Source organism: Chaetodon auriga, chromosome 3 (assembly GCF_051107435.1).
Source record: "Chaetodon auriga isolate fChaAug3 chromosome 3, fChaAug3.hap1, whole genome shotgun sequence".
Classification (NCBI taxonomy): Eukaryota; Metazoa; Chordata; class Actinopteri; order Chaetodontiformes; family Chaetodontidae; genus Chaetodon; species Chaetodon auriga.
This window is the reverse complement of record NC_135076.1, coordinates 23,365,977-23,382,571: the sequence shown is the minus strand read 5'-3', so window position 1 is coordinate 23,382,571 and position 16,595 is coordinate 23,365,977. Positions and strand designations below refer to the sequence as shown.

The 16,595-nt window shown below is 47.3% G+C and overlaps 1 protein-coding gene across 2 annotated transcripts; it reads right to left on the bottom strand.

Moving 5' to 3' along the window:
* Nucleotides 1-407: 407 nt before the first annotated feature.
* On the bottom strand, nt 408-15,582 carry arhgap45b (Rho GTPase activating protein 45b). 2 transcript variants are annotated; one of them, XM_076726230.1, is made up of 24 exons: nt 15,295-15,582; nt 14,040-14,286; nt 13,106-13,288; nt 10,191-10,331; nt 10,003-10,087; nt 8,404-8,476; nt 8,163-8,238; nt 7,612-7,743; nt 7,410-7,471; nt 7,187-7,297; nt 6,995-7,075; nt 6,738-6,905; nt 6,368-6,505; nt 6,065-6,261; nt 5,189-5,310; nt 4,942-5,028; nt 4,678-4,779; nt 4,415-4,578; nt 4,102-4,290; nt 3,709-3,846; nt 3,116-3,384; nt 2,788-3,025; nt 1,560-1,665; nt 408-1,323 (listed from the first exon to the last, which is right to left on the bottom strand). In XM_076726230.1, the coding sequence occupies exons 1-24, from the start codon at nt 15,571-15,573 to the stop codon at nt 890-892; spliced, it is 3,822 nt and encodes a 1,273-aa protein (XP_076582345.1). In that variant the 5' UTR covers nt 15,574-15,582; the 3' UTR covers nt 408-889. The 2 variants fall into 2 exon arrangements, with proteins under 2 accessions (XP_076582345.1, XP_076582346.1); XM_076726231.1 differs by lacking the exon at nt 15,295-15,582 and adding an exon at nt 14,733-14,979.
* Between the last annotated feature and the right edge of the window lie 1,013 nt (nt 15,583-16,595).

The window sequence follows — 16,595 nt, the reverse complement described above, 5'->3', positions numbered from 1 at the left end:
TCACGTTGTCAGGCTGATTTAGCTCACAGAAACTTTATGTACAATTCAAAAACTATTACACTGAAAGCAGCACACACCTCAGCGTCTAACTGCATCTGTGTTGTGCTGTAGTGGTTTTAGATGCTTACCTTCTTCTTCCTCTTGAAAGCCATGCTGTAGCCACTGCAGACTGAAGCTTATAGAAGTGACCTGGTTACTGTGCCTCACATGTCATAATTACCCCACCCACCTTAGCAAACTGTTCCTCTAGTTCCCTCCCCAGTACCAGGGAAGTGAATACATCCTAATCATCATCAGTGGTTGGCACTAGTCATTTTTTTGTTCATGCTCATTTTAAGGTGACTGTTCCCCTTTTGTCTTTTCTTTGACCTGTAAAATACACAGAATAGACGATTAACAAGACAAAATTCATTTAAAATAAAAAGTTTATTAAAATAGACCAAACATCCATAAAGAGGCAATACAGGAAACATGTATAAGAAACTGCTAATTTACTTTTTTTTTTTTTTTTTTTTTTTAATTTTAGTGCTGAAATAAAACCAGCAGCACTTTAAAGAGAATCTGCATGGAAACTTCGCACATTGCTCCCCACTGATGGAGCTAGCTACCCCATTTAAGCTTTTAACAGCAACAAGTAAAAACACCTTAAAATACAAACTGGCACAAAAATACATTTTGAATCATTCAAGATCAAGTCAAGACCTCTGAAATGAGTGAAGTAATCGCATCAGATGGCAGCAAGCATGCAGAGGACAGATCATTGCAGCTGCACAGATTATATTTGATCTTGTACACAGCACAGTAACCCTCTGAGTTTCAGGCTTCGCTGGACTTTAGGCTATAAAAGACTTCCTGTCTCATCTCAAACTGACTCCACACACAGATAATATCAGACAAACTCCGGCTCGCTGTTCCGGGTTCGGGTCAGGGGTAATTTCTTTCCACACAGACGGACCAGTGGATGCCCTGACAGGTTTAATACGGGGGAGCAGGGGTGGTTGTTGTTGGACTGGTTCACGTTAAGCTCGGCCAGAGATGCGCTCAGGTCCTGCTCTGCCCCCGTATCGTCGTCTGGGGGCCCACTGTCTGGCAGCGCGGGCGGCTCTGTCTCCGCTGAGTTATCGGGGTCCGGATCTGCCTCTTGTTGCGGGTCGGCGGGGGTCTCGGACGGGCTGGACAGGTCCAGACTGTCTCTGTAGCTCAGCTGGTCGTCCTCCGTGCTCACCTGGCTCTCCTGCTTCACCAGCCTGCGGGAGTTCTCGTCCAGCTCCGAGTCGGAGTCTGGGAGCTGCTCGCTTGACCCCAGTGAGCCTAAAGAGCTTTCTGAATGGAGATTAAGAGGCCGGGGGTTACAGAGTGGGACAAAACTAACTGTAGTTAAACATTAAGGCCAAATTTTAGAGATATTACTTTTTTTTATTAGAAGTGATAAATGTGCATACGCCGCATTTAAAAACACCATGAACTCAATGGGAGCTGCATGAATGTGAACAAACCTCTTTTCACTTTTATTTACATTTTCGACAGTATTAGGCCACCTGGGCATGATAAAAACTTACCACATCCCTCCTCCATCTTGTCAGACTCCGGTTTATTCTGCTCCTCTCTGCCTCCATCCACTTCTCCATCATTGGAGCTCTCCACCTTGTCATCTGCAATACTACCCTGCACCAGGAGGGGGAGGAAATGAGGAGATGTCAAAGAAAAAGGTGGAAGTGTTCTTGGGTTTTGAGGCTTGTTATGAAAAACGTATCATAACATTCAAATCAGGAGGAAAGAGCTGCATTCAAATGAACCGAGAGCGTAGGTTGTAACTCTGGATGAGGAAATGGATGTGCTGACATTTGAGTGCTTCTGTTTTTCGTTTCTTTCCTTTCCAGGAAGGTTACACCAGGTTGTGTTCAGTTATTAAAATATTGACAGCTTCTCTGAGTCAGTCAACCTTTCAATCCTTCGAGTAAAACACGCTTTTGCCAAATGAGAAAAAGCAAAAATATTTGTATTTAAAACATCTTTTAACTTGCAAACACTCACTCTCAGACTAAATTAGTGGTTTTAAGTATTAGTATCTGCATATCCTCGATTCAAAACAAAGTCGCTAATCCCTTTTTACATATATTCAATTGAAAACAGTACAAAGACAATATATTTAAGGTGTGACCTCATCATCTTCATTGATCTTTGTGAATATCTGCTTATTCTGAATTTGATGCACGTTTCAAACAGGTTGGGACAGGAGTGGAATGCTCCAAAAACACCTGTTTGGATCATTCCACAGGTAAACAGGTTGATTGGTAACAGGTGATAGTATCATGATTGGGTATGAAAGGGGCATCCTGGAAAGGCTCAGTTGTTCACAAGTGAGGATGGAGTGAGGTTCACCACTTTGTGAACACATGATTGTATAAAGGACATTACTACATTTTAGCAACCCTTGGAATGAGGTTTTATAACTAGGTTAGCAATAGCAATGCTAGTGGCTGTGTGAGCCTAAATTTTGATCAGAAATCAAACAGCTAAAAACAAAAATTGCTGACGCCAGAATCAGTTTTAAGCACATTAACCGATACACAGGACATGGTGTTTCCATCTGTTCTGGTGAGGCATCAAAAGGTGCCCTCACATAGCAACCCAGTATGTAAATTTAATACAAAGCCTCAACAAGGCTCAGCATCACATTTCAGAGTCTGACATGCTGAAGTTCATAACGCTGCTATTTGTATTATAAAATATTAGGACCCACTGTTTGTTCCAAATACATGCATACAATACAATACATAGTCCTACCTGCTGTGTGGGGGTGGAAGAAGAGCGGCAGGTTTTGTGGGACTGGGAGGTTTTGGACTGGAAGATGGATGTATAGAAGACTATGAGGGCCTCCACGATGCGGGCTTGGTGGGGGTAATCGACCAGAGAGGACAAGGATATCGTGGCTCCGGTCGGACGGGGTCGCATCAGGGAGGGACCGAACACAATACCCAAGTTACTGGGACTCATCTTGTTGTCTTCCTCTAGCTCTGCGATCCTGGCAGGAGGAGGACAGCGGAAGGATGAAGATTAAATGACTGATCCTCATACAGTTACAGAGCTTGGTCTTGTTGTTTTAAATACTGACCTCCGGAGGTGGCGAATGATGTAGCGCAGCGTGGCGATGTTCGCCTTCGGCAGCTCCTTCAGAAACTCCTTCAGCTTGTCCACCAGGACCAGGACCTCCGGGTCGGTGTCAGGCCCCAGGTCCACCAGCTCCGGACCCTTGCTCACCCCAGAGGTACTGTTGGACTCGGCCTCCTCTCTCTCCGGTGTCTCTGCTTCGCTCTGCAGACTCTCCTTGGCCAAACCCATCAGACTGTTGTAGAGGCGGAACAGCATGATGGGCTCTGGCAGCTGAGGGCAGCCAATACAGGAAAAGGTGTTAGAGGGGCAGAGTTAAGCGTGGACACAAAACCTTAGACATCACTGCAAAGAAAATCTTTATTTTACTATCCTGATAATTAAAAGATGGATTTTTAGAAGACGCAAATAATCTATTATTAGTTTAACTATTAAACTGTTATATTAGGAAAAAAAACAACAAATACATTGATGATAATGCAGCAGTCTTCAGTTCTTGATTATACTAAAAATGCTTTATCAGGTGTGTAGATGCCTGTTAGCTGCTTCCATAGCAAATCACTGAAGCATACTGTGTTTCACTCTTTGCATGTGTACCTGTCTGAGGTAAAGCTTGAGGACGTTGCTAATGTCGTGTGGCGAACACTGCGACAGCTCTACCAGCTCCTTGCCGTTCTCAAAGGCCTGACACAGCTTCTCCACACGAGTCTTCACCCCGTTCACCCTGTAGATGCCCTGCAGGCAGGAAGCAGACAGGTTTAAGTACAAGCCAGATCCTGGAAGGGTTGGGACGATGTGTAAAACGTACATAAAGACAAACATCTGCGATTGAGCTGTGTTTACCAGTAACTTTAAAACAAATGTGTTCCTGAGCTCATGTAGTAACATCCCTTATCCAAAATAAGGATCCTCAAGTTGTCACATTATGCTTTTACACAGCGTTGTACTTCTGAAAGGTCCAGACATCTAACACACGGTATAAAAGCACACCTTCATCCTGAGCGCCCGTCTCTCGATCTCAGAGATGCACTTGGTGATGATGAAAGGGATGCCGTCGCTGGCACAGCTGGCCACCTGAGAGAACTCCCTGCCGAACAGCTGCAGACGGCCCTGCAGCTTCTTATGGCCGCACTGGATGGCCAGAGTCTCCAGACAGCGTTTATGACACGCCAGGAAACACTGTGAGGACACAGAAGAAGGTGCTGACTTCATGGAGTCGGGTCAAATCAGCAGTGAGATGCTTCAAGAGCCTCACAATCGTATCCTGAAGGACGTCTCAGGACAGGAGCCTCGAAGGACTCACCTCCTCACACTCGGCCCCCTGGAAGTAAACATAGCTGTCACACTCGCGGCACTTGGAGGGAGTCCGCAGCTTCCTCAGCCGGTGGGTCAGGGCCGCTTTGGACATGCCAACGTTACGGAAAGGTCTGGTGGACACCACCACATCAGGATCCATGCCGTTGATATCTGAAGACAAAGACCCACATCAGACACACTCCAGAACACAATACGCTTCCATTCTCACCATGTTGTTGTAAAGAAGAGAGGACAGACTGTTAATCTTACTTTGAGTTTCAAATGAGGTCACATTCCCGTCTTTCTCATCTGCATCCTCATTGGACGACATTGTCCCAGTGGATGACGTCCGAGCAATCTTGCTGATGTCACCTGGGATTTATAGATTCAACATGTTCTCAATCACATATAAAGACATTTACAAACGTCTTAAAGTCTCTTTTATGATAAATCATAAATGAGATATTCGGCTGTGTGTTTCTGTGAATCTGTTACACGAATGATAAGAAGTTATTCGTATCAGTTGGTACTCACTTGTGCTGGCATTGGGAGACTCTAGGGCTGCCTCTCCTACAACACTGTCATCGCTCACTGTCGAACCCCATGACTTGTGGCCCTGCCCTGAGGATGACAAAGGGACAAAAAAATGGGAACAGTCAGTATAATGCGTTTAAACGGCACAATGGCTCTATTAGTTGTCATTTTAGATTGGTTGCTTAGAAACCATCAAAACATGACATAAGCTACTTGAGTCATTACAGAGGCAGCGAGCATCACTTACTCTTGCGCTGAGTCTCCGAGTCTCTGCTGTCTCCAGCTGCTGTGTCCACAGTGGTGACGGGACTGTCAGTGTGGCTCGTCGGCTCTGTGTTGAAACTGTCATTCCTCGGTCTGTGGCCGTGGCTGCAGCAGTGTGGAATTATACAACAATTTATGGACTTTTATCGAAATCCATTAAAAGAAATAGTTCAATATTTTGGCTAGTCTGTCCAAAGGTAAGAAAATCTGCCAACCAGCACTTCTAAAGCACACAACATGACCCTGATGCAGATGTTTGCTTTTAGCCAAAAAAACTAAAGAGACTCGCCTCTAATTACTGATTATTCTTCTATTTTGTGCCATGAAAGTGGCAAAAGATGCATAATACTGGTGGGAACTGAAGGATATATGTGTGTGTGTGACAGCGTGTGTCGCACTCGTCTGTGCAGCTGATCTGCTGTTAACAAGACAGAATTTATCTGGTCACAGAGCAGCCTACACACCAGTACTGCAACACACCAGGACACAGACAATATTGTTTATACAGAAAAATTAATAATTTTCATCTATTATACTTGCCGAATTTACAAGAAGAGATAGAAAATTAAGAATTTGTCATAGACAGTGTTCCACCAAGTGCATAAAAGGTCCCTCTACCTCAACAACTCACAAAACAATGATTTTCTTAAGGGAGTCTGGGGCTGATTTGCCACCATCTCAAACTAAGATAAGCTAATCGGCTGCTGGCTGTAGCTTCATATTTAGTGCATAGACGTGAGAGAGATATCAATTTCCTCATGTAACCCTCAGCAAGAAAGCAAATAAGTGTATTTCTCAAAATGTTGAACTCTTTAAGGTTGCAGTTAAAAACTTAGATAACCGAGATCGAAGCTCTTACTGTGCCGATGAACTGGAAGGACAGTAGCTCTCAAAATTGTAGTAAACATTCGGCTGCTCTGGAAGCTGCAGGTCTCGCACGTGGGCGGCGTACTGCTGGCCCGGGTCGTACAGCTTACTGCTCTCACACAGAGTCTGGTAGTGGACCGGCAAGGCTACCGTCTGCATGTGCATGAGCTGGTAGTACGAGATGGTCGCCTGGTGGAGGAAGAGTTGCACCAAAGAGGATCAGCAAAGAGCTTTGTCACCTTCTGTCATCGCTAAAAACTGAAGCCGAGCGCTAGGAGAGTTGAGAAGTTCTGACCGAGCGGATGGTCTGGTCGCTCTGTTTGACGATGTCCTGCAGTTGTCGCAGCACTGTGACCTTTGTGTGCTCCAGCTCCAGCTGCTGAGCGGTGGCGTCTGCTATACACGTCCGGTAGGTGGCCTCCGCCTCGTCTGCCTGCGCGCACACACACACACACACACACACACACACACACATACACACGCGCACACACAGAGTTTAATGTTCAGTTCTCTTCCTCTGTTCGTTTCTGTTTTTAATCTGTCAGATTAGTCCACAGATAGATAAGGCGCCAGCTAGATGGACGTAATTCAACTCCACGTGGCCAGTCAGTGATAAAGCTGTGAATCAACAGACGCGGCACTAAAACAAAGTTATTGATAAGAACCTTGTTGCGCGCCTCTTCCTCTAATCGTTTCTTCTTCTCCACAGACTTCGCTGTGGATCCTCCTCCTTCCTCCTCAGCGCGACAGGCTGCCGTCTTGGCCTTGTCGTACTCCTCGCAGCGGACCATGAAGGCTTGCTTGGCTTTCCGCAGGTTCACCTCACAATCGATCTTAATAAAGACGAAGCAGCTGTTACAGTTACCGACAGATAAAGGGTTTACGGCTGCGTGTGCTGGCTATGCAAGCAAGGTGATCATACCAGTTTTCTTTTAGCTCGATACCAGTGTTCCTTGATCTCCTTCCGTCTCTTTTCATGCTCCTGTTTACGCTGCATCAGAGGCTGCACAGACACACACATGCGCAGGTAAACACAATGCGTTAAAACACTGCATATTAACAGAATCATGTTGCAGCAGCGGCTCATGTCGCGCAAAGCGTCAGTGAAGTTTACCTGGATGAAGGTCTGGTTGTGCAGGGTGGTGCTGGCCTGCTGCAGCCCCGCACTCTGCTCCTGGTCCTGCTCCAGAGCCAGAGAGTAGATGGAGAAGAGGGGCATGTGGGGCTGGAGGGAGCGAACGAAAAGAGAAGGATGAGGCGCCATGTTTGTAAAAGTTCGTCCCAGTTTTTAACATTCTGTGTCTGAGATCTGCAGAGGTGAAATGAAGGAGGTTTACATGGGTTATGCTGTGTTTGCAGGACTGGTATAATCTCTGGATGCCTTTTGAGAACTCGGCCTCTGTAAAATAGAAGGAGAGATTCTTTTCTTCAGCGGTTCACACCTCATTTAGCTTTAACATGTCAACAAGAAGCAGAAATACTCATTAATTATCTTTCCGTTGACTGACAATTTGATGAATCCACTAACGGACCACTGACCCAGTGATGTTCTCTTCTCCACGTAGCTCATCAGGTCCTTCATGTACTTGGAGATGGTTTTGGCATAGAGCAGAGCGGAGTCCACCCCCCCCTCGCTGCGCTGGAGGATCACATCCACTTCCTCAACTCTGCCTGCACATCAGCACACAAACACAGGTCACTACGCAGGAACAAACATGACTCACTGCCATGACAACACAAACTGTTTGCGCCGATTACGATGTTTGAGAGGCAAACGTTTGCAGCCGAGGCGTGAACATCCAGAGCTGAAGCGATTATCCTCAACATCCTGTGCTTCAGCTTGATGAAAAGCATGTTTGTCACTGCTGTCATTTTAAAAACGGTCTCTCTCTGTATCTCATGCTGTGAAACACGCTGGTGAACCAGAACACGACTTTCCAATGTAAACTGATCACGAGGTACGCTAACGTGAACAAAATGAGGGTGAACGGAAGGTCAGGAAGTGCAGAGGTATTAAAAAAAATGGCAGCCGCGAGGGACCGAAACAAGGCCACAAACGCTGGAGTGCCACAGGAGGAGCAACAGCTTACCCACGTCGTGCAGGTCGCTCCTGAACGCTCCTCCGTCGGCTCCATGGCCCGTCGCGGCGTACAGGTTCTCCATCGACTGCACGGCACAAACATGATTCAGTACTGACACACACACACGTCAAGGCTCGTCATCAACAGAGGGACTTTTGTCCTCATCCAGTGCGACGCTGCAAGGGGAACTTTATGTGGTGATGACAGATTTTACACATCTGCCGCTCCGTGATAATGAACGTTCACTCACCCTGCTCTTCTCAGTGGGCAGCAGGGAGAGCAGCGTGCTGCTGTCCACCTCTCCCATCAGCAGCTCAGACACGCTGAGGAGAAACACAACAAACACCTTTAAGTCAGCAGGAGACGGACGGAAAAAACACACCGCAGATTAGAAAAATGAAGGGAAAAGAGGAAGGAGGCCATCTCGACAGGTACAAATGAACAAGAAACAGGAAGTGATAAAATAAATGAAATAAGATTCACACATTCACACATGACTGGTCGTTATAAAGCACTTTCATTAATGTTTTATTCGCTCTGATTTTATTCTACTACTGGACTGTTAACTAAGAGTTGTCCCTAAATAACCTCCTAATTACTGTTTATTGCTAGCTCTTTATTAGTTGTTATAAAACACTAATGCCTTCTTCTGGGTGTTAGAGTTATTAAAAGCATAATTCATGGACAACAACTTCCTTATTTACTGTCAATAAGCAGTAATAAGGAGGTTATTGAGGGAAAACTGGTAGTTTATGGCCCAGTAGTTGTAGAATATGGTCATCAGAACAAATCATTAGTGCTTTAAAATGACTAATAAAGAGCCAGTAAGTGACTAATCTGCATGCTAATAAGCAGCTAGTTAAAGGTGAATGTATGTACTGTAATATAAAGTGTTACCTCAGTTTGAGTTACTTTGTCGACCAGGTTTGATCATTTTTCAACATATTCCTCATCCTCATCGCTCATTTTGATTCATTCAGTTGACTGAAATACAGGCTAAACTAAAGAAAAAAAAAGTGGCTCCATCTTGATTGTTTTTCTGTTCATGACAGAAAAGGAGTCAAACAGAGGAAGAGTGGAGGAGAAAATGAGGAAATACAGATCTCAACTGTCTCTGCCAAGTCACTTCCTCCTCAAGCTCTGACAGATATCTGAAGCCCGAGATGACACAGACGAGCATGTGATAAACTGTCGGTGCTTCGCTCACAGACCAAACCGACTAACTTCACTTTGACCGTCGAGGTCTTGGTTTAAATTATCCGAAAGGTAGAAGACATCTTGGAAAAAACTGACGTGATGCTTTCAGAGTTTTATAATAAGAAACGTTGCAGAATGTGTTCGGTCTCAATCCCACTTAAACGTCTCGAATCAAAGAGGATGTTCTCGTGGTCTATAAACCTCCCGATCTGTAACAGTCTGTTCATGCACCAGACAGGTAGTAAACAGCGTTTTCAGCTTTTGGTTTTGTGTCATACGATAGAAGAAAAATAACCACTTCCTGTTTTCGGCTCTGTCTCATGCAAATGTGTCACCATCGCTGCACTTCTCTCTCCAATTCCCAACAGCAGACTACTTCACACACACACACGCACACGCACACACACACACGCACACACGCACACACGCACACACGCACACTACCTGATTCCTCTCTCTGTAAAAAAAAAAAGAAAAAAAAAGAGGTAACAATGCTTTACCACCGTTACTGGTGCCTACACAAATATCACTCTAACTCTTTGTCGTCTTTGTTGCAATCACTGCACCAGAAACCGGCAGTAAGGGTCCCTTCAGGATTAAAAGGTCGCAGTTTGACGATCAGACGTATCGCGAACGTGTCTCAGATACTCACTTGCTGCTAAAAGCCACTGCGATGGTTTCGATTGCCTTCTCAAAGTCCATTTTATCCGCCTCGTTACAGGCCTCATAGTGGAAACCTGAAAAATCACAACCATGCGTGTGCTCAGGATCACGCTGCCGATCTACGGATTTAAATCATATGTCATCAACGCTGATGGTTTCTCTGCACGGCCGACTGACCTTTGACCTTGGAGATGAGCTTGCCGGCAGCGGTGAGGATCTCCACGGTGTTGAGCAGAGGGTAGGTGTTGATGACCTGACGCAGCACCCGGAGGACCTCCCCCAAACACTCGTGAGCCACAGGCCGCTGGCTCTCTTTGCCTGGATGAGAGGGGAAGACGCGGTTGGACGAGGGGAGAGGAGCACAGTAAAAGATGAACAGGCTCTAAAAAGACCACAACACTGCTTATGGACGTTTTATCCAACACACTTGCACTTTAAATGGCTGCTGACGACATTTCAGCTTGTTTTGGCAGAGCCAAGCTAGCCGTTTCCCTCTGTTTGCAGTCTTTATGCTAAGCTAAGCTAAGCTAAGCTGAGCAAGTGGCTCTAGCTTTGCTTGTAACATACAGATGTGAGATTGTCATCGATCTTCTCGTCTAAATCACTGCCAGACAGCAAATGAGCCCAAAATTTCTGCCACTCTGTGTTTTCCGACACAGCGGACGGAGACAGACAGTCTGAGCGCAGACGGCGAGGACGGTGATAATGGCTGATAATGAGCGTCAGGCAGGTCGGGTCAAGGTTCACAGTGTCGGCTCGTCTGCTTTGAGGTCACTGGTGACACATCTGCAGCCTCATTTCCTCCAACATGCACTGACTGCTTTGGTTCACTTTTTCTGTCTCATGTTGCAACCTCTGGGTGTCATTTTTCTAATGGACGCAGTTCGCTCAGCGAGGAGGTCAGAGGCCAGCCGGCCCTCCGTCCCGTCGCAGGCTGTCTGAAAATGTGTGTCAGAGTGTCGCAGCAGCAGCAGACAGTGAGAACAGTGACCTGAACACTGTGCCACAGAGGATGTGGTCTTTGCTATCGTTTTGCAAGATCAGACACTAATTCTGGTGCTGTGCTACATCTGCTCGGCGTGGCTCATGAGAACATGATGGTTTGATGTTTAGCGGGACCTAACAGCCACGAGGGGATCCAGATTAGGTGGTGCGCTGGAGCGCAGCAGGGAGGAGAAGCGGCTAAAGCTCCGATTGTGCTGCTGATTAAGAGGAGGAGGCGTCCCGTCACGGCGGTGCAGCCGGCCCATCTCTAAACGGGGGGGGGAACAGGAAGCCTCGGTCTGTCCAAAGGTAACAAAACCTCCCCAGCAGAACCTCTAAAGCTCAACAATTAACATTTGATATCTTGTTTTATGTGGATGTTTTATGTTTATATGTGGATCAAAGTACAAAACTCAACAAGCTGCACTTTTATGGGTTTTTATGTGCTGGACTGTTTCTTGGTCAGGACCAGTTTCTTCCTGGAGCTCCCAGTCAAGAAACAGTGTGACACATTGAAAAACCTTTAAAACTGCTGTTTAACACTTTGCTTTCTGGACAAATTAAACCAGATATAACATGTGAAGTTGGTGAGTTTTTAAAAGATGCTGATTGGTGGATTTTGTTACCTTCGGACAGAGCCAGGCTAGCTGTTTCCCCCTGTTTCCAGTCTTTAAGCTAAGCTAAGCTAAGCTAACCGGCAGCTGGCTCAAGCTTCTTCACTAAGAGAAAGAGAGTCTTCGGACTGCCACCTTTTCAGAACTGGTTCTTTAGTTGTCAGGATGCTTTAAAAATCAAACTTTTCTTTAACACTGAAGTGAATTTATAAAGTTAATAACTGTTAAATTTCAGTTGGGATGAAGGTGTTTTGGATATGCACTGAAGGTGTGCCTGTGTGTGTTTCAGCATATCTGAGCCTAACAGGCGACGAGCAGGTTCAGATTTTTTGACACACCTGCGGCGCTGGCGTGTCTGTGCTACATCTGCTCTGCGTGGCTCATGAGAACATGATGGTTTGATGTTTAGCGGGACCAAACAGCCATGAGGGGATCCAGATTAGGTGGTGCGTTGGAGCGCAGCAGGGAGGAGAAGCGGCTAAAGCTCCGATTGTGCTGCTGATTAAGAGGAGGAGGCGTCCCGTCACGGCGGTGCAGCCGGCCTATCAGGGGAGGAGGAAGTGTGGACGAGGCCCCTCTGTCAGGGGCTATCCATCATGGCTTCCTGTTTAGAGAGCTCACTCTGGGTGGAGAACGTGGCGGAAGAGAGCCAGATTACAAAGCTCCGTCTGTCCCATCTGAACAGAACTCTGAGAAAGCCTTTTCTAACGGGAGGATTCCACCTTAACGGCTTCAAAAACACCTGCTCTTCTTCTGCGTCACATTCAGTTTGTTCAGCAGGTGGAATCGGCTCTGAAGCGGCGGCGTTGACTCCGTGAGGAGAGCGCAGGTGTTCTGCCATTTTAAGCCTCGCTGCGTCGTGCAGGAGGGGAAGAGTGTGTGCGAGAGGCTGCAGTAAACAAGAAGCCGGCTTCCTGCTGGAGACAAGAGTGCGGTCGACTGTGGGCGCAGCGGAAACGCAGCCCTTCATTTGGAGAGACGACGCTCACAGCTACTTGTTAGCTTGCTTGTGCAGGGTGGCTCCGCCCTCCCCCAACACACACATATAGATATATATAACACGCATGTCTCTGAACAGGACTAATGTAAGACTGACAAAAACCCTTTGTGGACACCTCGTCCCCTCTTCGTGGAAGTCAAAATAGACTGGAGCGTGCGACGCAAAGAGGAAGAGGAGAGGCCAAACAGTTCAAACGGACATGTTACAGATGTACACAACACACGGCAGTGACACAATGACATACTGTCATACCAGGCGGAGGATGGAAATCATACCCGTCCACACACGCAAAGGGAGCCGTGTTTTGTCTCCACTGTGGTGAAAACAAGCATTAATCATATCTTTAGCTGTGTGCCACTCCCAGAGGTTCAAACCCAACTCCACCCATGACACATGTCCTCAAACACGACTTCGACTGGCAAAAGTACAGCAGCTCCCAACACAGGGGGGGAGAGCTCATCCTCACTTTCGGATTAATCTGTCAGCGTGCTCACCTTCAGCCAGCACGACATCCTTCAGCTTCTCCACGGCCTCGGCGAAGCGCGCCACGTCCCTCAGCAGGGCCGGGATGTCCTCCACCTCAATGGCTGTGCTCTCTGGACCCTCGGACGGAGTAGTGGGCGTCAAAGCCCCTTTCCCCTGGCCTTTGGTGAACACCCACGACTGGAGCGGGAATCCTGAAGAGGCACAGAATAAAGTTGTTGTTCATGTCTTAAATAGTTGGCCATTTTGGGAAACACATTTATTCAGTTTTTGGGCAGATTTAGATGACAAGATTGATACCCCCAACTGTTAAATACTGTACGAGGCTACAGCTTTAGCTTAGCTTAGCAAAAGGACTGGAAACAGGAAGCCTCAGTCTGTCCAAAGGTAACAAAACCTCCCCAGCAGATCCTCTAAAGCTCAATAATTAACATTTGACATCTTGTTTTATCATATGTGGGTCAAAGTACAAAATTCAACAAACTGCACTTTTATGGGTTTTTATGTGCTGGACTGTTTCTTAGTCAGGACCAGTTTCTTCCTGGAGCTCCCAGTCAAGAAACAGTGTGACACATTGAAAACCCTTTAAAACTGCTGTTTAACACTTTGCTTTCTGGACAAATTAAACCAGATATAACATGTGAAGTTGTGAGTTTTTAAAAGGTGCTGATCGGTGGATTTTGTTACCTTCGGACAGAGCCAGGCTAGCTGTTTCCCCCTGTTTCCAGTCTTTAAGCTAAGCTAAGCTAACCGGCAGCTGGCTCAAGCTTCATCAGTAACAGAAAGAGAGTCTTCGGACTGCCACCTTTTCAGAACTGGTTCTTTAGTTGTCTCGAGGCTTTAAAAAACATTTCTTTAAGGTGTTTGGGTATGCACTGAAGGTGTGCCTGTGTGTGTTTTAGCATATCTGACAGGCGATGAGCAGGTTCACATGTTTTGACACACCTGCGGCGCTGGCGTGTCTGCTCAGCGCGGTCGGCCTCTTCAGGGTGGCCACGGGTGACGGGCAGCCCACCCCCTGCATCGCCGCCAGCTTGCCGTGCTGGGGGCTGGGGGTTCCCGGGCAGGACAGCGAGGGGTCCTGGTGCCCGGCAGAGGACGGGGTGAGAGTCGAAGAGGAGGAGGAAGACAAGGGTGAAGAGGAGAGGGAGTCGCCTGCATCTTTCCGGGGCTGCTCCTGCAGGATGGACAGCTGAGAGAGGAGAGGGGGAGAGAGGAGGTCAGGACGATCACGTGATCGCAGCTTGAACGGCGGGAGGGCGCCGGCGTGGCTCCTGTCTGCCTTCGCGGCCTTGATCACAGCAGCCCTGTTGTTGGTAAACACGCATATGAAGACTTTCACAAGATCCTGTGTTGCGTTGTGCAACACTTCCTGACTCCAGGCTGCTGACGGGTGTGGCAAAGCGAGCGGGCGCAGAATCAGAGAAATGCCACTGACTGTTTGGAATAAGAACAGAGAAGTTTACAGAGGTGGAAACGACCTTTTCTCGTCTGCCTACAAAACAGGCAGGAAAAGACAAAAGGTGCATCTCGGGGCCTGACGAGGCACACTCACTCAACTCTCAAGTATTTCACAAGCAGCAGCAGAAAAGCATCCGTGGACGGTCGCCACAGGAGGACATTCACACTCCGACATACCTGCTTCAGCCATACGTTGTGCTTGTTGGGCAGGATGTCCAGCCTGTCCTTGCCTCTCTTTACCCTCTCACTGGTGGAGTAAGGGTTGTAGCTACTTTTGCCTCCACGTTTCAGCATGCTCCTTCCCCCCCTTACAGCTTTGTCCCCATTCTAACGAGACCCAAGACAACTTTTGAAACTGATCTGACACGCACACACACGCACGCACACACACTGCAGCCTGCCACTGCTTTCCTGGTTTGAAAAAAAAAAAAAAAAAAAAAAAAACAAGAGCCAGATGAGTCAGTGAGCAGTCAGTCTGTCACACTGCATCATAATGACTGTTTTCAAGGAGTTTCAGACAAGCAGGCTACAGTTTGTCACCCAGCAGCCACAAGGCGCTCAAACACAACCTGACCTACCACCAAACTTATATCCGGTGACAGCACACACACATACATACACTCACACATACATACAATCACCCCCTTGTCCGGAGCCCTTTCTGCAGCCTGTCCCCTCCAGCTGAAGGTCATCTGACACCACACACGCACACAGAAACCAGAAGTGATGCTCCACTCACAGACTGGGCGCTGCTCTGCGGCCCGGGGCTTCCTGCTCGGCTCTTCTTCGAGATGGATGGCGTCTTGATCAGTTCCCGTTTCTTCCTGGTGAACATCTTCAGCGTGCCTTTACCGTCCATGCCGACTTCTTTGAGTTTCACGTACAGCCCCCCCACCCACCCCCCGACTCGCCACTTGGGTGCTCTTCTGCTCGCGCTCAGCGGGAGCTCGGTGCCATCCAGACCGACCTTCAGCCACGGTATCTGTCTGTCTGTCTTCCTCCTCCCGCTGTCGCACATCGAGCCGCGCAGGCTCACTGGCAGAGAGACAGACAGCTCACCGCGGACAGCTCGCGCACTCGCGGCATCCGCTCCGCGCGTGCGTTCAGCTTCCTCAAGGGGAGGAGGAGGGACGCGCGCGCAGTCAGACTTATTCACAGATTTCTGGGGGAGATTAATTGAGGTTAAATCGCACTGAAGAAACTCTGTCCTACAGCTTTCTTGTAAACCCAAACTAACTCGAAATTAAAATGAAACGCGTCCTGACGCGCAGACACGAGCCACCGCCTCGTTCACAGGTACAATCCGCTCATTCTGACACACGTGCGTTTCCAACATGTGACCTGAACCTTTTCACGGTGTCTTCCGCCTCCGCGTGCACCTGTTGCACACATGTAATTAAACTTTATATGTTGGTCACGCAGCCCAATAAATACCTCCGAAACTACAGGATTAATGTCAGACAGCATTCAGAATTTACGTCCAAAACGTATCTGAGATCCCTAAAATCTATCAGGGACTTTCAGGTGGTTTGAGTTCCTCGTTGACATTAGTAAATAGTTTGTAGTTAAGCTGTATGCTGTCAAAAATGTTGCTCAGAACACGTCACCAAACATAAGCAATCAAAGAAAAGTTCCACATCAATCTAAGTGCTTATTTTTCCAGAATAAAATATCTTAACATTGTTGTGTTTACATTCCAGCAAAAAGTATTCAGGGTGGTTTCATTCTGGCCTTGTCATCTCCGGAGTGACTGACTCAAAATGACAAAATCGATTAAAATGTTACTTGAACGCAGCTTTGAAGTGCTGAACGCTGCATCTACATTAACCTCCTCTGCTCACTGTGAACACCAGAGGGGACTCCACAGTGACGTCTGATGAAATACAGTGAAAGAATAAATGTTTAACTTGTGAAGTGTGAACGCAGAGCGGGTCTGACTGACTCACCAGCAGCCCCCTGGGTAATAATGGGTTGTGGGCCCTTCGTCACGATCCCCTCTTCCCATGTGAGCGTGTGATCATTTGAATAGACTCAAATGTA

What these genes read in the sequence shown, in the direction of transcription:
- arhgap45b (XM_076726230.1), bottom strand. Translation starts at nt 15,573, where the DNA reads ATGTGCGACAGCGGGAGGAGGAAGACAGACAGACAGATACCGTGGCTG. An exon ending in GTCTCCCAATGCCAGCACAA is followed by an intron (nt 4,780 to 4,941) that starts GTGAGTACCAAC and finishes TATAAATCCCAG; the next exon opens with GTGACATCAGCAAGATTGCT. An exon ending in ATCATTCGCCACCTCCGGAG is followed by an intron (nt 3,026 to 3,115) that starts GTCAGTATTTAA and finishes TCCTCCTGCCAG; the next exon opens with GATCGCAGAGCTAGAGGAAG.